At 42.2% G+C, this 19,291-nt stretch overlaps 1 protein-coding gene across 1 annotated transcript in view; it reads right to left on the bottom strand.

Annotated features, from left to right (window-relative positions):
• The window catches only part of PHACTR3 (phosphatase and actin regulator 3), a gene marked incomplete at both ends in the record, with an annotated part of 104,279 nt that overhangs the window by 20,547 nt on the left and 64,441 nt on the right, over positions 1–19,291 (bottom strand). The window contains 4 exons of the mRNA XM_084296375.1: positions 6,552–6,705; positions 12,797–13,044; positions 14,043–14,307; positions 17,862–18,065. Of these exons, the coding sequence (XP_084152501.1) occupies positions 6,552–6,705; positions 12,797–13,044; positions 14,043–14,307; positions 17,862–18,065 (871 nt within the window). The remainder of the gene's footprint in view (positions 1–6,551; positions 6,706–12,796; positions 13,045–14,042; positions 14,308–17,861; positions 18,066–19,291) is intronic.

Here is a 19,291-nt window from a genome sequence, read left to right as displayed (position 1 = left end):
AAGGAAATCTTTTATCGGCAGTGACCCAATCATGTGAAACTTTCTCATCCCGACAGAATTAACTGCCCGTTGCCATGCTTCTTCAGCACATCTGCACCAAGTAAACACCCAAAAACACCCTGTCTTCAACGGGAGGTACATGCTGATTCCTTAGAGATGTGAACCTGCACTGAGAACAGCTTTGAGTCGTGCACAACGTGCAGATCAAAAACTAACACATGGGACTAAATCCTCACTGTTGTAACCCTTTATGAAAGAACTACTGTGTTTAATTTTTATTTATTTTTTTTTCCCAAGCATTCAGTGGGCTGCTCTGATACAGTAAACTGCTCTTTTGGATCAGCTGCAGATTGTAGCTCTTGCCTAGGGCTGATAGGGTGTTCTGTAATTAATTGTGCGTGTATTGTACTTCATTACTGAAGCAAGCAAACACCGCTGGTTAAAGGGTTTCTGTCTGGAGGATCTGTTATGGTCACACACTCATGGGGCTGGGTTTGTTACTTGCTGATCAGGGATTCACATTGGTGAAGTTCATTCTATTCTTGCAAGTATAATAAACGAAAGGGAACAAGGGCTACCTTTCTCAAGAGCTCTTCAGCCCTAAGAGAAGGGACAGGGTGGTTAAGGTATGTCATGTACAGTTATTCTTGAACCTCTTCAAACACACGTATTTGAGCTGCACAGCAGCTCGCGTGAACCTGAAAAGCACCGTAAACAGGAGGCTAAACTGACTCATCGCTTGGAGGCATCAACAGACCTTGAGCTTTGTCTTTCCTCCTGATTTTTATCCTTGAAGGCCGCTTCAGAGGAACTCTGGGAGCAAACACCTCTTGACTGCAAGGCCAGTCACTGGGTACAGAACGGGATTTCCAGCTGTGTCAGTGCTTGACTCCGAGAAAGGATGCGGGGAACATTAATGCCTGTGGGACCCGAATGTCTACGTCCTGGAAACAGTCCTGAAATACCTCAGTCATTGCTTGCATTTCCCCCAGTCCTCCAGACTTTCCTGTCTTTCTACTCCTCTTCCCCCCAGTACGTATATATTTTCTGTAGCCTGAAAAAGTGAGTCCATAATGGAAAAGAGGCAAAACATGGAAAAAAAAAATCACAAATCCTCCCATAGCACCAGCTCTAAAAGCCTTTGAGCACTGTGCAAGCTGTTAATAAAATAGCACAGTCTCATGAAACATTCCACAAGCAGCATCTCCGTGCAAATCTCCAGCAGCATCCCCCCAGCCTGCCTGCTGCCAGGGTGTCGTGGGGCTGGGAGGGCAGGAGACTCCCTCGGCTTGCACGCACGCCCCCGGAGCTGGAGCGCAGCTCTAAACATAGCTCCTGTCACGTGCGAGGAGCCAAGGCTGCTGCAGACGCCCACGCTGCGCTTGCTGGGGTTATTTTTAGCATCGGTGACAAGGTAACCTGGATGATTCCTGCCAAATGAGGAGGACATGTATTAAACCGTACACAGCCAATTAGCGGTGACAGACGATCTCTTCTTTGTGCCTGCCCTTCTGTCTCTGAAATAAATCTGTGCCGTGTCTTCCCAGCCGGTCTGAAATTATGATCTGAAATTGGGGCAGTTCCCCAACTCCTACTCCAGCCAGCAGGCGTTTAAGCACAGTCAGGGCTTCATTTTAAAAGAAAAGAAAAGAAAACACAATACACAACCAAAAAAAAAAAAAAAAAATCAATCTCCAGGTGAATTTAGGCCAGTCTCTAAACTGGGCTAAGTTCAGTGCCTTCAGTCTTCTGCATTAGGGCTACTAGTACCTCTGTCCCCCTTTGATCAAATACAGGTGAAATATTCCCCAGAGCCCTGTGAATTCAGCCCACTTTCTCTCTGGAGGGCTGATGTCTTTCCAGCGAGCAAAGCAGTGCTGAGACGTTTCTGTGAGGAAATGGTGCTGCACCTGCTCTTCCTGGGAACAGGGCACAGTAGGTAACGTTTCCCTTTATTGCTGCTCTGTGCTGGACTGTCGTGCTTTATGCTATTAGTTTGCAAAGCTGAAATGCTGTTTGCTTGGTGTTGCTCTGGCTTCAGAGGCGCTGTGAACTTCATGCTTTGTTACGTGAGGCTGACCTCCAGACCAGGGTCTGCATTTAGCTACATCTGCAGTTCCTGGGCAAGTTAATTTGCCTTTCAAAGAACCTCAGGGCAGCACTAGAACTACAGATGCCCAGGTATGGTGAAGCACTGAGTAAAGCTACCTCTTTTTCCAATTTACATTGCTATGAAACCGTGCCCCAGCATCATCTGCTTGTCCATACCAGGATTTTCAATATGATTACACTCAGTTTTAGGTGCTTGAGTTTTGGTTCCTCTCAGAGTCCACGAATCTGTCATTCTTCCTGCCAGACTCCTTTTATGCCCACACTGCTGTATCAGAATTCCCATCTCCATAATCTTTTAAGCGCTGCTTGATGCGTCGTGTCTACTTATGCAAATATCCAAGGAGGTGAAACAGAACATGAAGTGAAAATTACAAGTATAATCTTTTCCGGGAATTCATGTTTTCACTGAAACACTAAGTAATAACGGAGTGTCTTTAACTGTGGTTAGACAAAGTGTGCTTGAGAAGTATCAGCCACCCAGGCAGTTCAAACATGAACTTTCTAAACAGTCAGATATCAAACTTAATTAAACTACCCCTTTTCCTGCGTCATTCCTCAGTCTAGCAACTATTCCACACCTCCAGGTCTCAGCTTAAACCCCTTCCAGAACAAAATGAGTCTGTAAGGCAAAAGGCAGTTATTGCAAATAATCGTACTTGCAGATGCCTTTCCTGCCTCTTGACACAAAGAGCTCTCAATTCACTGAATTCCACTGAGGGCTTATTATCTGCGCTCCGAACACATAATAATTGGAAACAAGACCTGTTGGGAGCTGGAGTATCCAAATCTCCGTTGTCTAATGCACAGTAGAATATTGCAGGCACATGCCGGGGCCTGGGGCACTGGGGATGCATGAATTAGTAAGAGAAAACATGACTGGAAAGGGAAATCTGGGGAAAATGGAATACTGCCATTTTGGATGGAGGCAGAGGGAGAAGTGCATGTTTCCACGGCAACAAGTGGTAGACCAATTTGGCTTGGGAGTGCAGGAGATGGGAAATGTGCTTTTGAAAAGCAGCAGTGCACATAAATGAATCCACAATTCTGTACTCGGAGTGCTGTCAGTCAGTAGTAAGTCTGGAGTAAGTGGACTTGCACTTCTGTAAAGGTAGAATCTGGCCCAAAAGATTTAACAGAACTCCATGTGCTTTTTTTTTTTTTTTTTTTTTTTTTTTTTAGAAGGAATGGGTTAGACAGTAAAGAAAAATAAGCATTTCATTTAAGCTTTGGTTGCATAAACACTCATGAGCATGATAGCAGAGTTGGCTTTCTTGCCAGATTCTCAACTACTATTGAAATGTTTTTCAAGGAGAACCACTTTAAAAAATACAGTGGTTTAGAGAAAATGCTATTCTTTTGTCTCCCCATCTTTTATGTTACTTAGACACTGTTATTTGGAATATTTTGCACATTATATACGTCAGCACAGCTTTCCCCCCAGACTACAGAGCTAGGCTGTGTTAGATGTGAGAAAGGCAATTTTCTAGACCGCTATAGGCTTTCACATCCCTACAAACAAGCGGTAAAATATTGATCTTGAAAACAACTGCCTGTTTACTTGCTGTTCTTATGCAGACAGCCATTGAATAACAACTCTCTAATCTGCCCGTACATTATTCTCTTGTGCGAAACGACAGGTCTGCAGCCTGATGGTACATGTAGATTCATATCTCAGCAGGCAAGTCCCATCGCTATTATCAAAGCGTTGCCAGTACAGCAGCAACGTGCTCTAATCTGCATAGGTAATGGCAAAACCGTACAGAGAGCACACACAGCTCTTGGATCCCGACTGCCTGGCAGTACTTCACACCTGAGTGCTCAGTGGTGTGTCACTTAGCTATAAACTTCCAAGTTGCCACATCTACAGAGATTAAGCCACACAAGTACCATTAAATGAATGAATGTGAAGACCTCAAAATCTCACCCAGGATTTTCACTCTTCTTCCCCGTGTGGTTATGTTTCAATGCTACTGCCAGGTTGTGCTCTGAGTGGGGGCTCTGGGGTGGTCTGGGTTTGGGGGCTTGAGAAATAGTTAGAAACTCCAGAGGGATGTATCTAGTGCTTTGACTCTTTGGCCCTTACCAGTACCCATTTTTAGGATTGGGATTTATTAGTATTTTTTGGACTTGTACTTGATTTTGCTGGTGTAAATATTTTCCTGCACGTATCCATCACCTGAGCTTGTCTGCATGGTCACGTTCTATTCTGGTGGATGAGTTAAGAGCTGAGCTGAGCTCTGCCAGAGCACATATGTGCTGGAAGTTGTGTGGGAGATTGCTTCCAATCTGTTTTGCCATTCCTGGCTATCCCAGCGATCTCTGCACCGTCTGTTCCCCAAGATGCACTGAACCCACCACATTCCAGAAGGAAGGAGTGAAATGAAAGCCTGTTTTTCAGCCTTTGGAACAAAGGTGGCTTTTAGCCATCCTCTTGACATTACCATTGAGACTAATAGCCTGCACCACAGCTTGCTCCATAAGATTGTAAGAGACAGATCTTTCCATCTTTCCTGCATTTATCCATAAACAGTACATTTCCTGGCTTCTGGTGATGACCAGTTCTTTTTTTCACCAGTAGAGTAACTTCCTGTTAAAATCCTTGTAATGTGCTGACACTTGACTTGAGTTATGACTCCTTTATAATAATTCTCCAGGCTCATTATTAAGCAAGTTAAATAGGAAATGAAAAGAAAATGATAAAGCCTCAAGCTGCAATTCCATTAGACCTTTCACACTAGGGGAAGGCAGGCTGTGTTGCAGAGAGGTGACCTTCCAGGCATTTCAGCAACACAAGGTGTGGCTGGCTGGCTAGAAGAGAATCTTCTTGCTCAGTGAATATTCTGTGATGGTCCAACTGGTTTTTAAGGATACGGTGGGATGGAAACCTTTTTTTGTGTGTTTTAGAGCCATAAAATTAGGTGCCTGACCTATGAAGACATTTCGTAAGCAATTAAGTGGCCAAAATACTGGAATTAACAATGTCAAAGTGCAGCTTGAAATGTTTTTGTGAAATAAATACACAACATTAGATGAGCAAGGCCATGATCAAGGTCTATTTTCTTTCCTAAGATGATGGGTATTAACGTGGCACATCCATAACTGGTTCTGGCTGTAACTCTTGGAACTCAACATAAATTGGTATGTGGTATTTTCTGTTTGTATGGGGCGTACATATTTTTTGTGACAGGAACTGTCATCTGCTCTGTCTTGTGCAGTCACTCACACCACACCATTCTTCTTTGGGTGTGAAGTGCTACCATGCTCAAAGACTGAACAGCAGCTCCTGAGACTGGAGGGCAGTGATTGCTCCATCTCCAACATTGCAGGGCATCATGAACTTTGCCACAACTCTCATCTATGTTCATTCAGCAGCTCATTTCCTAGCTGAGGGCAAGTGTGGTGATGGCAGTGTTTCCTTCCACAAGCTCTGGTCTGTAAGGACTCGTGCTTTGATCCATATGCATGTCTCTCATTCCCTGTCCCCTGAGGTAAAGTTTAATCAAATGCATACACATGAATAAGCTAGCCTAAATATCAATAAATGTTTCTTTCAGGAGAGGCTTGAGATATTTAATATTTAATAAGCCTCAAAAATGAACTTCTGTTCATGTTTCTCAATTTGGTTCCAAGCATTTTGGCGGCAAGCAGTGTGCGCTGTCCCAGTGTGGGCAGGCACAGCACACATTATTTAGCACTCCACTTTGTCTCATCTAAAATATTCATGCTTTCAGATATACAAATGTAGCTCTTAGAGGGGGAAAAAAAAACAAACCACATGCACACAAAACAAATGGTGCAGTCTGAGCCTCACAGTCACCCTAAATCTTTGCTCTAGGCCGCTTGCCACAGTCATGCTATTTCTCCCACAGCTCTACCCTGTTGCCCTGGTTACTGATCTAAACCAGACCATGCCAACCATCCCCGCTGTCCCCGCAGCTGGGCTTGCACAAACACCTAACCCACGCACGGGCAATGCTGCTGAAGTTCCTGCTTAAAGCAGAAATACAGCCACCAATCCACCCAGCAGCTTTCCCTTCTTCAAGTAAGAATATGCAGCTATAGAAATTGCCTTTGTCCTCAAATTCAGCTGGTGCTGACAAGGCAAAACCAATACGTAAGTATATTATGAAGTTAAAGTACTACCCGTCTTGGAGGACCTCAGCAATCTTAATTACATCAGCGGAGCTGCAGGTAAATCTGGCAGAATTTTATCCCCTCCAGTGACTTCTGTCTTGTTTTACATTGAAATCAAGGGATTCCATACAGAAGAAGCAGTTAATTTTTTTTATGTGACTGATTAACAGCTGAAATGCGATATGTTGGTTTGTGATTCATGGCCGGAAACGGGTTCACGGGTGGGTGCCAGTTTCTCATCTGACAATGCTCAGAGGCCATTTCATTGGACAGGGAGGTTCATCCCTATTCTTAGATACACTTACTTTGAGAGCTTCATTTCAATTTGCTGCCGGATTTCCTGTCTTTCCTCATCTGTCCTCCTTGGGAAAATATTCCTGTCTTCCAGCTCCTGCTTACTCGGTCTGTTTCGTAGTTTTACTGCCAGCAGTTCTTTCTTGCATTTTCTTGGCAAAGTACCTGGGGCATGGATTGAAAAGGAAGATATTAGAAAGACAGTTCCTGGAGATGAAAAATGTATCAAGAGTGGGAAAATATAGAGAGACAGCAACTTTTATGTTAGCCTTTGTTAGCATTATGTTAGTCCTTATGTTAGCAGTTTTACACACTGGTTTGAGCAGTGCTACAGTTGTGCTTGTGAACAGGGCTCAGATGCAAAACTGCTTACAAATGCAGAAGGATCATGTTATCTTTATTGCCTTTATCAGCAAGCAGTGCTCTCAGGTGAAAATTATTTGCAGCTGAAACATGATTCACATCCCTAGTTTAGAAATCAAAGGCTGTGCATCTCGCCTCAGCCCTCTGAGCACCCCTGTAGCCCAGAGGAACCCCAGTTCCCTGAATCACTTGCAGAAGGATGGGATGGCTCTGGGACGTGTGACCCCTCTGCTCTGGGTGAGCAGCAGGCATAACAAGTGACAGGCAGTGGTAACTGAAACAAAGTCGTTGCTTGCTCACTGTGCATTTTTATATGTACATATAAATATATTTTTTAACATCTTTGTGCTTTTCAGGCATAGAAGATTGGAGTTGTGAGCAGACACTGTGTACAACATTAAATGTAAGCAATTGCTTATACCTGCTTCCTGTCCAAGGTGACAGTGTGCCGTAACAGAAATTTAAATCAATACTGTACTCCTGACATTGGGCCTTTCTTTCTGAAGAGAGCAGGGGAAAATATTCCAAGGAGTGGAAGAGAAGGATGTGTTTTATGGCAATTTTCAGAATGTGGCAAGTTAATTGGACATTTGGGCAATGCAAGACAAATATTTATTGTGATTGCATGACCCGTCGTGCTTATTGTAAAATGGGCTGATGCATGTTTTCCATCAAAAAAGCTGATCTAAAGCATTGCCATTACAAAAAAATTCTTCGTAGGAGGACATGCAGAAGCTGCTTTCATTAGGAGTTTACTGCTCTTTAGTGTGCTGGATGCTGAGTCCTCGCTGCTGCCCCTCTGGTGACATTAGAAGAGTCCTTTCACTCTTGCTGCAGGGAATTGGGTTTGAGCTCAGATGTTTTTCTCTCTCTTCTGTAACTCTTGAGACTTAAGCATGCTAAGCAAGTGAAAATTGGACTTCTGAGTTTATAAAGCTATTTTGCCATGTGTGGAAAGACACAATAAAATGGCTGTAAGCTTTAACTGCTGGTAAAGAAATCGGTCTTCATTCTCAAGTGCAGATTGGAAGTATGAGGTGAAGTCTGTATCTGCCAAGGGTTGGGTTGCTCATGATGGGGGAAAAAAGAGGGATGTGCTACTAAAACCAATGAGCTGCTGAGTCATCCCAGTAGGGCTGTGGTCTTCCAGCAATCATACTACAGGGAGGTTGTAGCAAGCAAATTTACCCCAGGCTCCTGTTTGCTGCTACTGCCTTGTACTGGCCCTTCTGTTGTCCAGTCCAGGACTTCAGAAGTCTGAAAATGACCCGTGCAGAGTGGCACCACTCAGGTGGGGCTCAGTGTAGTCACAGTACTCAGGGACTGCAGGTTCATCTTTGCATTTACTTGGTCTTGGCAGCATGGTGTGTAATGCAGGGTTGTTTGGTTTGGTTTCTTTTTACTTTAAAAGTGGTAAGTTTGTTGTTGTTGCTACTGTTTTGTTTTTTTTGTTGTTTAGTTTAATGCTTTACCTGTGGAAAGGCCACATCATTTTTAAAGAAAATGACATTTAATTGGTGTTTTTATTTGGCATTTGAAATAGGATTAAAGTCTAGTTTTTTACAAGATGCTCTGGAGGTTGGCAAGACACTAAATCCTAAATAGAGTCTCATTCCCAAATGTAGGGGTTTTATTTGATCAGGATCTGTGGGCCTGCATTGTTATCATTATTGATCTTGAATTTCTGTATACAGAGGGGAGAAATCTGTATCACATCCACGCATACATCTTCAGAGGGCTGGGGCAGAGTACATATGGTATCCCAGGGTGAGCAGGGGCAAGACTCTTTGCAGTTGCAGTGTCCTAAAATTAAACTTTTTAGAAGCTATAATAGGGACAAAACCCTACTTAAAGTCAGAAATCTGTGTTCTTTAGCACCTTCCTCACCTAATAGTTTCAAAGTCTGCCTTAAACATTAATTAAATTAAACTGTACAGCCCTCTGGGAATCAGTAGGTATACGTTTAACACATGGGTAAAAGTTAAATTTTTTGGTTGATGCCACGCACAGCCTTCTGCTAAATGACTATATGACTCCATCAGAAACATTTGGATCACTGAGCCACCAGCCTGGGATTTTGTGGAGCTTTTTCAAGCCGCCACCAGAACTGGAGTGGGTGAAAATGGGTGTTTGCAGTGCTCAACCTGTACAGCACGTGAACCAACAGAACTCCTTCAGGAAACAACCTGAAACACGTTTGGGGCTGACAGATTCCCAAGTATCCCTGAACATGCTCTCATTTTCACCTTCAAATTTTAAACAGCCAGTAAGGTGAACTTGGTCATGTCAGGAGATTGATGCAGAGAGACTGCACATGCACTTTAGGTCTGATGTCTCCAGAACATGCTGGACATACTGCCCATGTGCTGGCTGGCTGTGGAGTGGATTTACAGGCACTGAAGTGCATCCTGGGTGCACTGAAAGCAAAATATATATACGCCGCACAGCACATGTGACTGTCTGTGCAGAGCTCCTTGGAAGGAAACAAGGAAGCTCTACATGTGCACGTTATTTTATCTTTTGGGGATGTGCCCTACATGGTTATTCTCCCATTTGTCAGTGACAGCTGAGGTATGAGCCTGCTCCCATCAGGCTGTTATAAAACTACCTGCCATGCCATACTAGATCTGATCTTTGAGTTATGGGAGAACAAGGGCTAGAAACACAGCGATTATTTGCACGGATGAGGTCAGAGCTCGTTTTCTGCTGTCCTCATCCCATTGAATGTCAGCTGAAACTTATGCTTTGCAGATAAAACACTGGATGCTTTTGCAGGAAGTCAGTTTTTGAAGCTGATGTGGAGCCATTGACTTAAGCTAGCTCAATGTGTTCCCCAGAGGCTTGTATTTCAAAGTGAGGTGGAATAATGCAATGTTTTGCTTGAAACAAAGTAAAATGAAGCTGCTCCTTAGGGCTCTGTCTACTCCCAGGCTGCTCTGCTGCACACTTAGAAAGTCTACTACTTTGTGAAATTAAAAACACAAATCATATCTGAAAAAACTGAACTTTAACCCAAATCCTGCTGTGGTATTAGAGGAGCAGAGAACATACAACCCACACAGGATAAGCCGTGCTCACTTCATCCAGATGTTAGGATTTCTAAAAGGCTTATGCTATAGCCACTCCCATGGTCCATATGCACTGTGCACTGATTAATCTTTAGGGTATTTCACCAAATAAAAATGCAAGAGATCTGGATTAAGCTGATCTGATAGTCTAAGGAGCTGTTCCTCATGCCTGACCAATTGGTTTAATTCCTGAAAAATAATACCTGCTGGGCAAAATGAAAGGAGGGAGGTGATGTTACCCCTTTAGGAAGATGTGCCAAGAAACACTGGGTGGTTTGTCCATTTTCATCTTGACTGACCCACTAGTGGCCAGTTCTGCTATTCCACCTCCTGCAGAAACCAGTATCTGATGTTTCAGAATTAAAATCAACAAATAAAAATAAATAAATAAATAAATAAATAAATAAAAAGGAAATAAAGCCCCAAACTAGTTTATCTTCATATCCATTCTCAGCACCCTGAGACAAAATCCTTCCTGATCGCTATCTCGGTGGAAAGTGAATCTGCAAATACCCTCATCTGTTTTTGCCAGTAAGACACCTTCAATGCCACTGTGTCCCATGACCAAGCTATCTCAGGCAGGATCTTGGCTGTGGCCTGTTACACAATTTATGGCACCTCAGCTAGGTCAACAATAAGTGCTTTGAAAATTCACACCTTTTTCATGCTTGGTCTGCAGATTCCTGACAAAATTTCCTGTTTTAATTCAATTGACTCCTGACATTTAATTTCCTGTATGTTTACTGTTCTTTCTATCAAGCAAAAGGCAAATCCGAATACTGCATGCTGATGGAAAGACCTTGTGCACACTAGTTATCAGCTCTAGGCTACGTGAGAGTAAGGCTATTTTTAAACAAGACTACCATCTCACCTTCTAATTTTGAAAGGTTTCAAAGAGCTATGTATTCACTACAGTGCTAATGGAAAGCAAAGATACAATTCTTTGCTTTTTCAGCATTGTGTGTGACCTGTACCAACCTCCATGTACCTGTGGGGCTGTTGCAGTGATACACCATGGCAGCAGCAGTGGTGAATCTGGAGACATGCTAAGGCAGTACACTAATTGTAGAGTCATTTTTTTTTTTTTGATAGCTTCATCTCATGACTTGCAAACCAGCACGGATTCATTTATTTATTTATTTATTTATTTTAATAGGAAAAACCTGGAGCTTTTCTGGAAATTATTCTAGTGCTATCCCTGTTACTACTGCTTCTCTCCTTCCCTTCTGAAATGCAAACAGATGGATTTGAATGGATGCTGGCATAAGCAGTGCCACTAGTGTAAAAAACAGAAATGCCTTGCTCGTGTCCTAGTTTGCATTGCATAAATGGGCAGCATCATATCTCCAAAGCTTCTTTCTCCTGGGTGGAATAACCATCCCACACCAGGAATTCTGTGGATTAAGCCACCATTTGCTCAGCTTCCTTGTACCCATCCATGGCAGCCTCCCTAGACACCAAACAGCTGAAACCTTGCATGGCCTGGATTTATGTTGTGCCCCTGAAATATATCTGAACTCCACCACTATAGAAACTGGGTCTTTTGTAAATGCATATTTAGAATGTGGTAGGACAACATACGTCCAAAAAAAAAAATGGGAACAGAGGAGAGGACAGAAAAACCTTAACGATCTTCAGGTATTTTTAATAAAATTATTTTAGGCATAAAGCTCAAGTCTTACAATGACTTAGTGACTTGGATGACTTGGGTAAATTTTAGGTGTGTATGGAACTGGCTTCTTGGTGCAGAGTTTAAGTTTATGTACGACGAGATCTGAACACCAAGGAGCAAGAGAAATTATTTACAAAGATGAAGGCAGCTACAAGCAAAGAAATGAGAAAAAAAATATTTCTAAACTTTTTTTTTTGTTGTTTTTTTTTGGAATTGGCAAGTGTTTTGCAGGGAACAGGAGGTTATATACATATCTGAGGCCTCTATCAAATGATAAACCATCTTCAAGAGCTCTCTTTCCCCTTAGTGTACTTCTGCAGGTAAATACTAATCTGTATGTGGTCACCACACTACCTAATTTCATAACAGTTTTCAGCCTTACAAATCAGGCATCTGACTGGATATCTACACATGTACGTGTGCACATCCCTAGCACATCATCACAAGAGCTGGAGAAGCAAATCTGTATGTGGTTCTGGCCCCTGGCATTTTAAATTTGTGTCCTTAATCTTGTTCAATAAAACATTCAAGAATGTGTCAGCCCCACCCCATTTATATTCACCAGTCAGACCTATACACTTTTCCATCTGGCTTTTACATCTTGTAGTGCTCACATTCAAAACTGTATTGAATAAATTCTGGGAAGCATGCCCTACCCAGTCATAATACTTTACCAATTATGCCTGATACACAAACCATTGTATGAAGCAAGCCATAGATACACATTATGTTTTCTTAAATTGAAAGATGTAGTTATGAGGAAGAAGTTTCCTGTTTGGTCTGATTTGTTTTTGTTTCATGTTGTGTAGTCACTGTTTCAAAGGGCAGATTTCAGGAGATGTCTGCAAGTGCTGCTGTTCTTATGTAGCAGTACAAAAGGTACATAAGTCACCAAAAGGGTAAAGCATACTGATACATTGACTTATCAGCATAACTCTGTATCCTCTTATTATGCAGTACGTACCAAAACAGGCATGATCACAGTCACTATGATGTAAACGTAACTTCAGATCTTCACCAAGATTCCTTAGAAAAGCTGATGTGACAACAGAGGAATGTGCACTGCTCAATATTTTCTGTTCTGTGCTCCCATGTTTAGAGTATTCGTTAGGCTACAGTAGTGTATCTTTATAATATAAGTGACTTTCCTTACCAGAAATAATGGAGTCATTCAAGACTTCTTCATCCTGATAAAAAACAGAGTCTTCCTTGAGCTCTGAGTTCATGATCATGTTTTCTTTGTTCTCATCAGACTCTTTAACTGAGTTACGCTTATTTTCTGAGTCACTGCTATAACCCAGTGAGTTCTCCTTTTCTTTGTTGCGCTCCATGCTAGACGTTCTGGATGGACGGACATCCACTCTTTTTTTTGGAGAGCCTTTGCTTTCTCTTCCATGGAAGCTGTGGGTGGAAGGTGCAGAGCCCAGTTTTTACAAAAGACTGGTTTATTGCCACAGTAGGAACTTATCATTATAAGAGACTGACCAGAATGGCCTGTAGCTTGTTAAGGCCAAAGCAAAGAGTTCAGCATGGGACAACAAGGAATAGCACCCTTAAGACTGTGTTGACAATGTCTATTATGGATCTACTTTCCTATCTTTATCAGAAAAATAAGTTGCAGAAAGGTAGAGACTAATATGTCTTTGATATATAACCATGTGCTATACTGTACTGATTTAAAAAAAAAAAAAAAAAAAAAAAAAAAAACAGTGTCCTCACTGTAAAACATAAAAGGCATAAAATATTACCATTCTGATATTTTATGATATTTTACAATCATGACAAAGGTTTAACAGGGCCTAGAAATGATATTGTATGAATCTATTCCCCATGACTACAGCTGCTATGGAGCTGAGAAATGTTACCAACTTAGCTCCAAAGCTCTGTTGGAAAAGGTTATCTCTGTCCTCCTCTAATACAGAGGAGGGTTTATAATGAAAACCAGATAAAACACCTGACATAGTCCCATACAAGCATTTGTATTAGGAAATGCATACCGTGTATGTTCATGTATAAGCCAAGAGACATAGTGAAATAGCATTTCTCATCTGTAGAGTACTCATATTTATAGCACTCTTTGCCTTAGCTATCTAACTTGTTGTCTCATGGGGAGGGTTTCTTTGCAGTAGGTCAAGGATTACCAAATAATTCTACCTGTTGAAAACCACCTTCCATGTCACGGTAGCCTTTTCATAAAGGAAGAACATACTTTAAAGTAATTGCCAAATCAAGCCCTTTAACCAGGGATAGATGTTCAAAGTAATGACTTCAGGAAGAAAACAGACTCAAGCCATAGGATAGATAAAATGCTAATAACAGGGGAAGGACATTTACCAAGAAAAATGATTTAGTGGAATGACTCTCCCCATGCACCCGTGTAGCCAAGAGGCTGCAGGTACCTGTCCTGCCGGTGTTTGGTGGCCAGAGCCCTGTGCAGTTCTTCAATGACTCTGCTGGGAGGTAAAGGCAGGTGGACGGCAGCCAGGTGAGGGGAGCCAGTCGGTGTTGTTACCTGTCCTCTGACATGGGGATCAGAGCTTTTCTGGCCAGAGGGATGGAAGAGAGCAGCTTGTCCTGAGATTTGGGAGGAACCGACAATTACGTAATTCTTCAGGATAGTGGAAGGAGGAGATTTCATGGCTGGGTCATCCGTGTCGCTTCCTGCTGGCAAAACACGAGGATAAGAGGTCATACAATGCTGCTTGTGTTTTGGCGCATAAAGCTGGCACTGAAATTAATTCTTCTGTTGAACAGAAGAAAATGGTGATGTTTTCTTCTTGCTAAGAAGTAACTGGCTAAGCTGATTAACCATCTGAATTCAAAAGGCTCGTGCTGCACAAATATAGATCTTTGATCTAGAAAAATAAATGCTTTTCCCATTCCCTCTCATTCCCCACACAGATTCTTCTTTTTTCCAGCCCATCATTGCATTCTTGATCATCAGTACTGTTCCTCCTAACCGCCAACTGCCTGTGCTGCGGCGGCTTCCCAATCTAGCGCTTTCTCTGCTGGCCTCTGGCAGACGGTATTAAAATTTATGCACTGTGGTTCTCAGTCAGGACAAAATGTACCACTGTCTATTATCTGCTCCTCTGTGATTGCTGTGCAGCTTAGACCTCTGTCTTTCATATGCCAGTTGAGGAAATGCCAAAATTATTATAGTATAACGTTCGCCTAACAAAACTTGCCAAATGAAATCCAAATGATAGATGGCATACTGAGCACTAAGAAGAGAAAACAAAGGGTAAAGCCAGCTAATATATAATTTTTACCCTCTAGATTCAGGTTTTTATGCTGCATAAGCATTTTATTGGAAATTAGACTTCGTTAGATACATTTCTCTAGCACCCAAGTCCAAAGTGGATATTTTTCTCATTGTAAGTTTGATAGCTTTCCTTTCTTAAGAATATTTGGCCTGAAAAAATGCCAATTAGTATTTCTGTTCTACATTTTTTTCCCCATTTTCCATATAACCCAGGCCCAACCTTCTGGTGCATGGCCCTGTTTATTCCAACAGTTCAGTCTGGGTATAGAAAGCCAATGTGACGTCTTCACACAAGAGGGTATTTCTTTTATCTTGTTGCCACCTAGCGTTGTAAATAGGAATTTAAACTGATACAGCCCTGTACAGCCCTTGTACAAACTTGTTTTCACAGAACGTGTTTACTATTTTCTCTTTGAGAATGGAGAGTGGAATTTATTGAGGGCGACAGCAAAAGCACAGGTGAGAAGAGAGCTCCTGTAGCCACAACCAGATTCAAACATCAGAAATTTGAGAGTAGCAACACTGGTCTCTTTTTCACATTTGTGGAGTGGAGAGGAGAGCATCCTTCTGCAGGGAGATTTGCATCTATTGTATAATCTCCTTGCTTTTTCTAAGAGAGGTCTAACTCATTATTTTTTTTATTGGTTTTTTTTTTTGTTTGTTTGTTTGTTTTTGAAGGCATTTTTGCACATTTCTCTTCATCCAACCCAGATCAATGGCAAGAGTTTAATCTCTCTTTTTATACATCTAGCAGGAAGGTAGGGGTCAAGCTGGTCCAAAAGTTACCCTGTTTAAAATCTGAAAAAGCCTGAAAGCACCAGAGGATTTCTCCAAGTGTTTAGGTGCCCAGTGTGCCATGCTTTGGCAGTGAGACACCTTCCCCGCCCAGAGGTGATCAGGGTAGCTTCTACGGCTGGGAGACAGCCAACCTGTGCTAAGAAAAGATGTTTTCTCAGTGTACAATGGAGGTTTGGTTATGTGCTACTGTAGAAACACATAGAAGACATTTATGATCAATTGTTGTCTTTTAAATTGTGGCCTGAGGGGATGAAAGAGCACCTCTTCAATCACTTTCTCCCTCTGCACCATGGGAGAGGCTTGCAGTGTTTTCTCAGAGCAAGAACCCTGGGTTCAGCTCAACCCCAAAGCAGGAAGGGAGGAGACTTTGTTTTATCTTTGTATTTGCTTGTTCCTGGAATGGGCCAAAGGCCAATTTTGTCCTCATTGCAGCTAGGGCCAATATTGAGAGTTTCCCTAAATCACACCTTATTCATCCTAATAACAGCTGTTCAGTGAATAATCTTGCAAAGTGATGTCTTGGCACCTTGCCCTGTTCCCCTCTCTCTGTGATTAATTGGTGCTTGGCTTATTCCTCACTCCTCTGCTAACAGCATCTCTAGCATTGTTAAGGGGGGAAAAAATCAAACACAGAAGAGCTTTTCAACCTCTTTGTCTTGCTGTTCTTTTTATAATAGCTCTTTGTTTCTCTCTCCCCATGCATTTGTATCCCCTTTCACTCACTGACAGTATTTGTTTAGTTTTAACTCACCACTGCCTCCACATCCAAACAAAAATAAATAAACATATAATCACTGTTGAATAAAGGTCTATAGTTACTGGAGTCATTAAGAAAACTGAGTTGTTCTTTGTGGGAAATTTAGATGAGGATGAAATACCAAAACTTAGGATATCCTGGATGGTAGAGGAAGTGCTTAGGGACTGTAAAGTGCCTGGTGGTTCTGTAATGTTGTTACCCTCTATAGGTTAGTTTTTCTGAATCTTAGGCAGAGCACGGCTCTCTCATCAGCTGAGAAGCAATAAAGAAACATCCTGGTTGTGCTTGTTCACGTTGCAAGATGGAAGAGGCAGGCAACAGCCTGACTCAGAGCAGAGAATGGTGAGGCAATCCGAACAATGGCTCCCAGGAAGCTCTGGTATGATACTCTCATGAATCCAGGTCCTGCTTAAGCTCTTATGGCTTCCAAACATGGTCAAAATAAGGATATTTTCCACAGGAAACAAACATCTGTTCCTCAAAAAGACCAAAAGCACTGATATTTTCTATGAGTTCCAGTGGTCACATCAGTGTCCCTCTGATATTTTGTTTCCTGGTGACTTCGAAAACCCTGTTATTTGTGTCAGTGGGATGCAAATCAGGGCTGAGGTAATGGCTGTCATTTAAAAGTCTGAATACCCAAAAGGTTTGGCATTTAGATGTCAAGACTTCATTCTAATTTGCAGTAAGACCCTGTTAACTGCTTTTACCATATGTAGGGGCCCTAAAATTGGAACGCACTAAAATCATATTCACTTTAACACCCTTTCTGTAGTGCCAGAATGTTGGAAAACGTAGTAACGTTGGCAATACATTAGAAAATCAGGAAACATTCAATGAAGGCTGGCATGGAGGATTGCTTTGTGGCAGCCAGGTGTATCACTTATGTGCATCCTGTTTAATTACACCAGATTTTATAGCTTTAGTTTAGGCCTACCCTAGAGAGCAGAACCTGCAGACAGAAACCTCTACAGAGCCTATCAGGTTGAACTGGCTTGTGGCTGTTGTACTGTTATCCAGCGGGATTGTAGGTAATGAAAACATTTAAATCTCCTTGTGTTTTATGGCATATCGATATGAGCATCTGATTCAGCAGATGTTTGCGGTTGGTTTGATTTGTTTTACATGTGTTTAGTGCAATAAACTCCAACTAAATAATCCTCGGGGAGATCCAAATATGTATATATATTTGAAGTACAAAGATCAGTGCGTTATCAGGCAGCCAAACTGCTCAGTTCATGAAATTCATTATCGTTCACTACAACCACAACCAGCTGGATTTACAGTAGGCAACAACAGGCTTGCAAAAGGATCTAAGATAAAAAAGAGTATACTGTGCTGTGTAGGTGAACAAGGTGTAAGGAGTGGGAAAGTCTTTCCTGACTGGAAATGACTGACCTGTTACACTCTTGGTGATTTTGGAGATCGCCTTAGGCGGTGGAGCTGGGAGCAATGGAGGGCTGGGAAGCTGTGCTGGGTTTCTTTCTGTCCCCTTCTGGGGAGAGTCTGTGGATTCAGAAATGAGTAAGGCTTGTGGACTGTCTTCAGATGCTGGCAGACTGGCATCTTCTAATTCTTCCACGGGTGCTGAAGGTTTCTTGGCTAGCAAGAAGATGAGTAAAATTAATGGAAAGGGAAGTTAATAATACTGATAGGCCAGGAGGCAGTGCCAGAAACATTCAGAAAAACAGAACATATGGTACACAGCTAGAAGCACTTATTTACCTTACTGGAAATAATGATTGTGTGAAATAGCCAACTAGCCAAAGCAGGTAAAGAATAAAATGTTCAAAAATATTGAAGAAATGGTAGTTTTGATGTTCCTGAGAAAACTAGTGAGCCTCTCTTACTTTCCATTCCTTCCCTTAAGCCTTTTTTCCTTCTCTCTTTTTAATAACAGGGACAGCAAGGGAAAGCAACCTTTGAGAACTGCAATGGATTTTCTTACAGTGGTGTAACTGCAATAAGCACAGTGTTACTGAGTGAGTGCCAGGAACATACAGCCATAGGGCAAAGACTATCAACCCTGTAACATTACATGAAAGCTGGTTTTCCAGTTGCTGTACACATTTATTTTCACAATTTAGTTTTTATCTTATTTAATATATGACTACAACTTGCATCCTACTGCACCTGACTCCAGAACTGCTGAGCCTTTCCTGAGGCTAAAGTTGATAACCAGGAAAAGTCTGTCATAAAAAGATTTACCAGTGGATCTCAGCAACTAGCACAGAATGGAGAATGGATGAAGTACTTAAGGAAAAATTCAATCACCAAAGCCTTAATTTGAGATGGTGAAGCAGTGCTCATTTCAGGATTGTCTCCTGAAAGATGGCAAAAGCACTTAGCTCTTAAAGTTAGTACAGGCTGAATCACCGAGCAGTTTGTCAAATTGGGCTGGCTGTGATGAGGGCACAGGGGAACAGATCCAGAAAGGCAAGCAGCTGAAGCAGGGTATGGGTGGAATTTCAGCGAAGTTCGGTATTAACATCTTTGAATTCTGATCAGGTACCAGCTGACTCTGGCAGTGCTTAAAGTTACCCAGTGCCTCATGGTTTGACTTTCACACTCTGTACATGTGTACAAAGATCACATGAATATTTGCCATGGCATACACTGGGGCCACAGCCGGGCTTTGAGCAACTCGGGCAGGACCTCCCCAAACAGCACGTCCAACCACCAGGGGCCCAGTAGTGGTCCAGCAGGTGGAGCACTCCTCCAAATGGGGAGATCCATGTTTAAATCTCCCTTCAGCAGGAGATGTGTCCAAACGGTTTGGGCTGGAGAAATGGTAAATCTCGCTCCCTTTGGCAGCCTGGACTGTCAAA

This window comes from Netta rufina, assembly GCF_964035555.1.
Source record: "Netta rufina genome assembly, chromosome: 16".
Taxonomy (NCBI): domain Eukaryota; kingdom Metazoa; phylum Chordata; class Aves; order Anseriformes; family Anatidae; genus Netta; species Netta rufina.
This window is presented reverse-complemented; position numbering and strand designations above follow the sequence as displayed.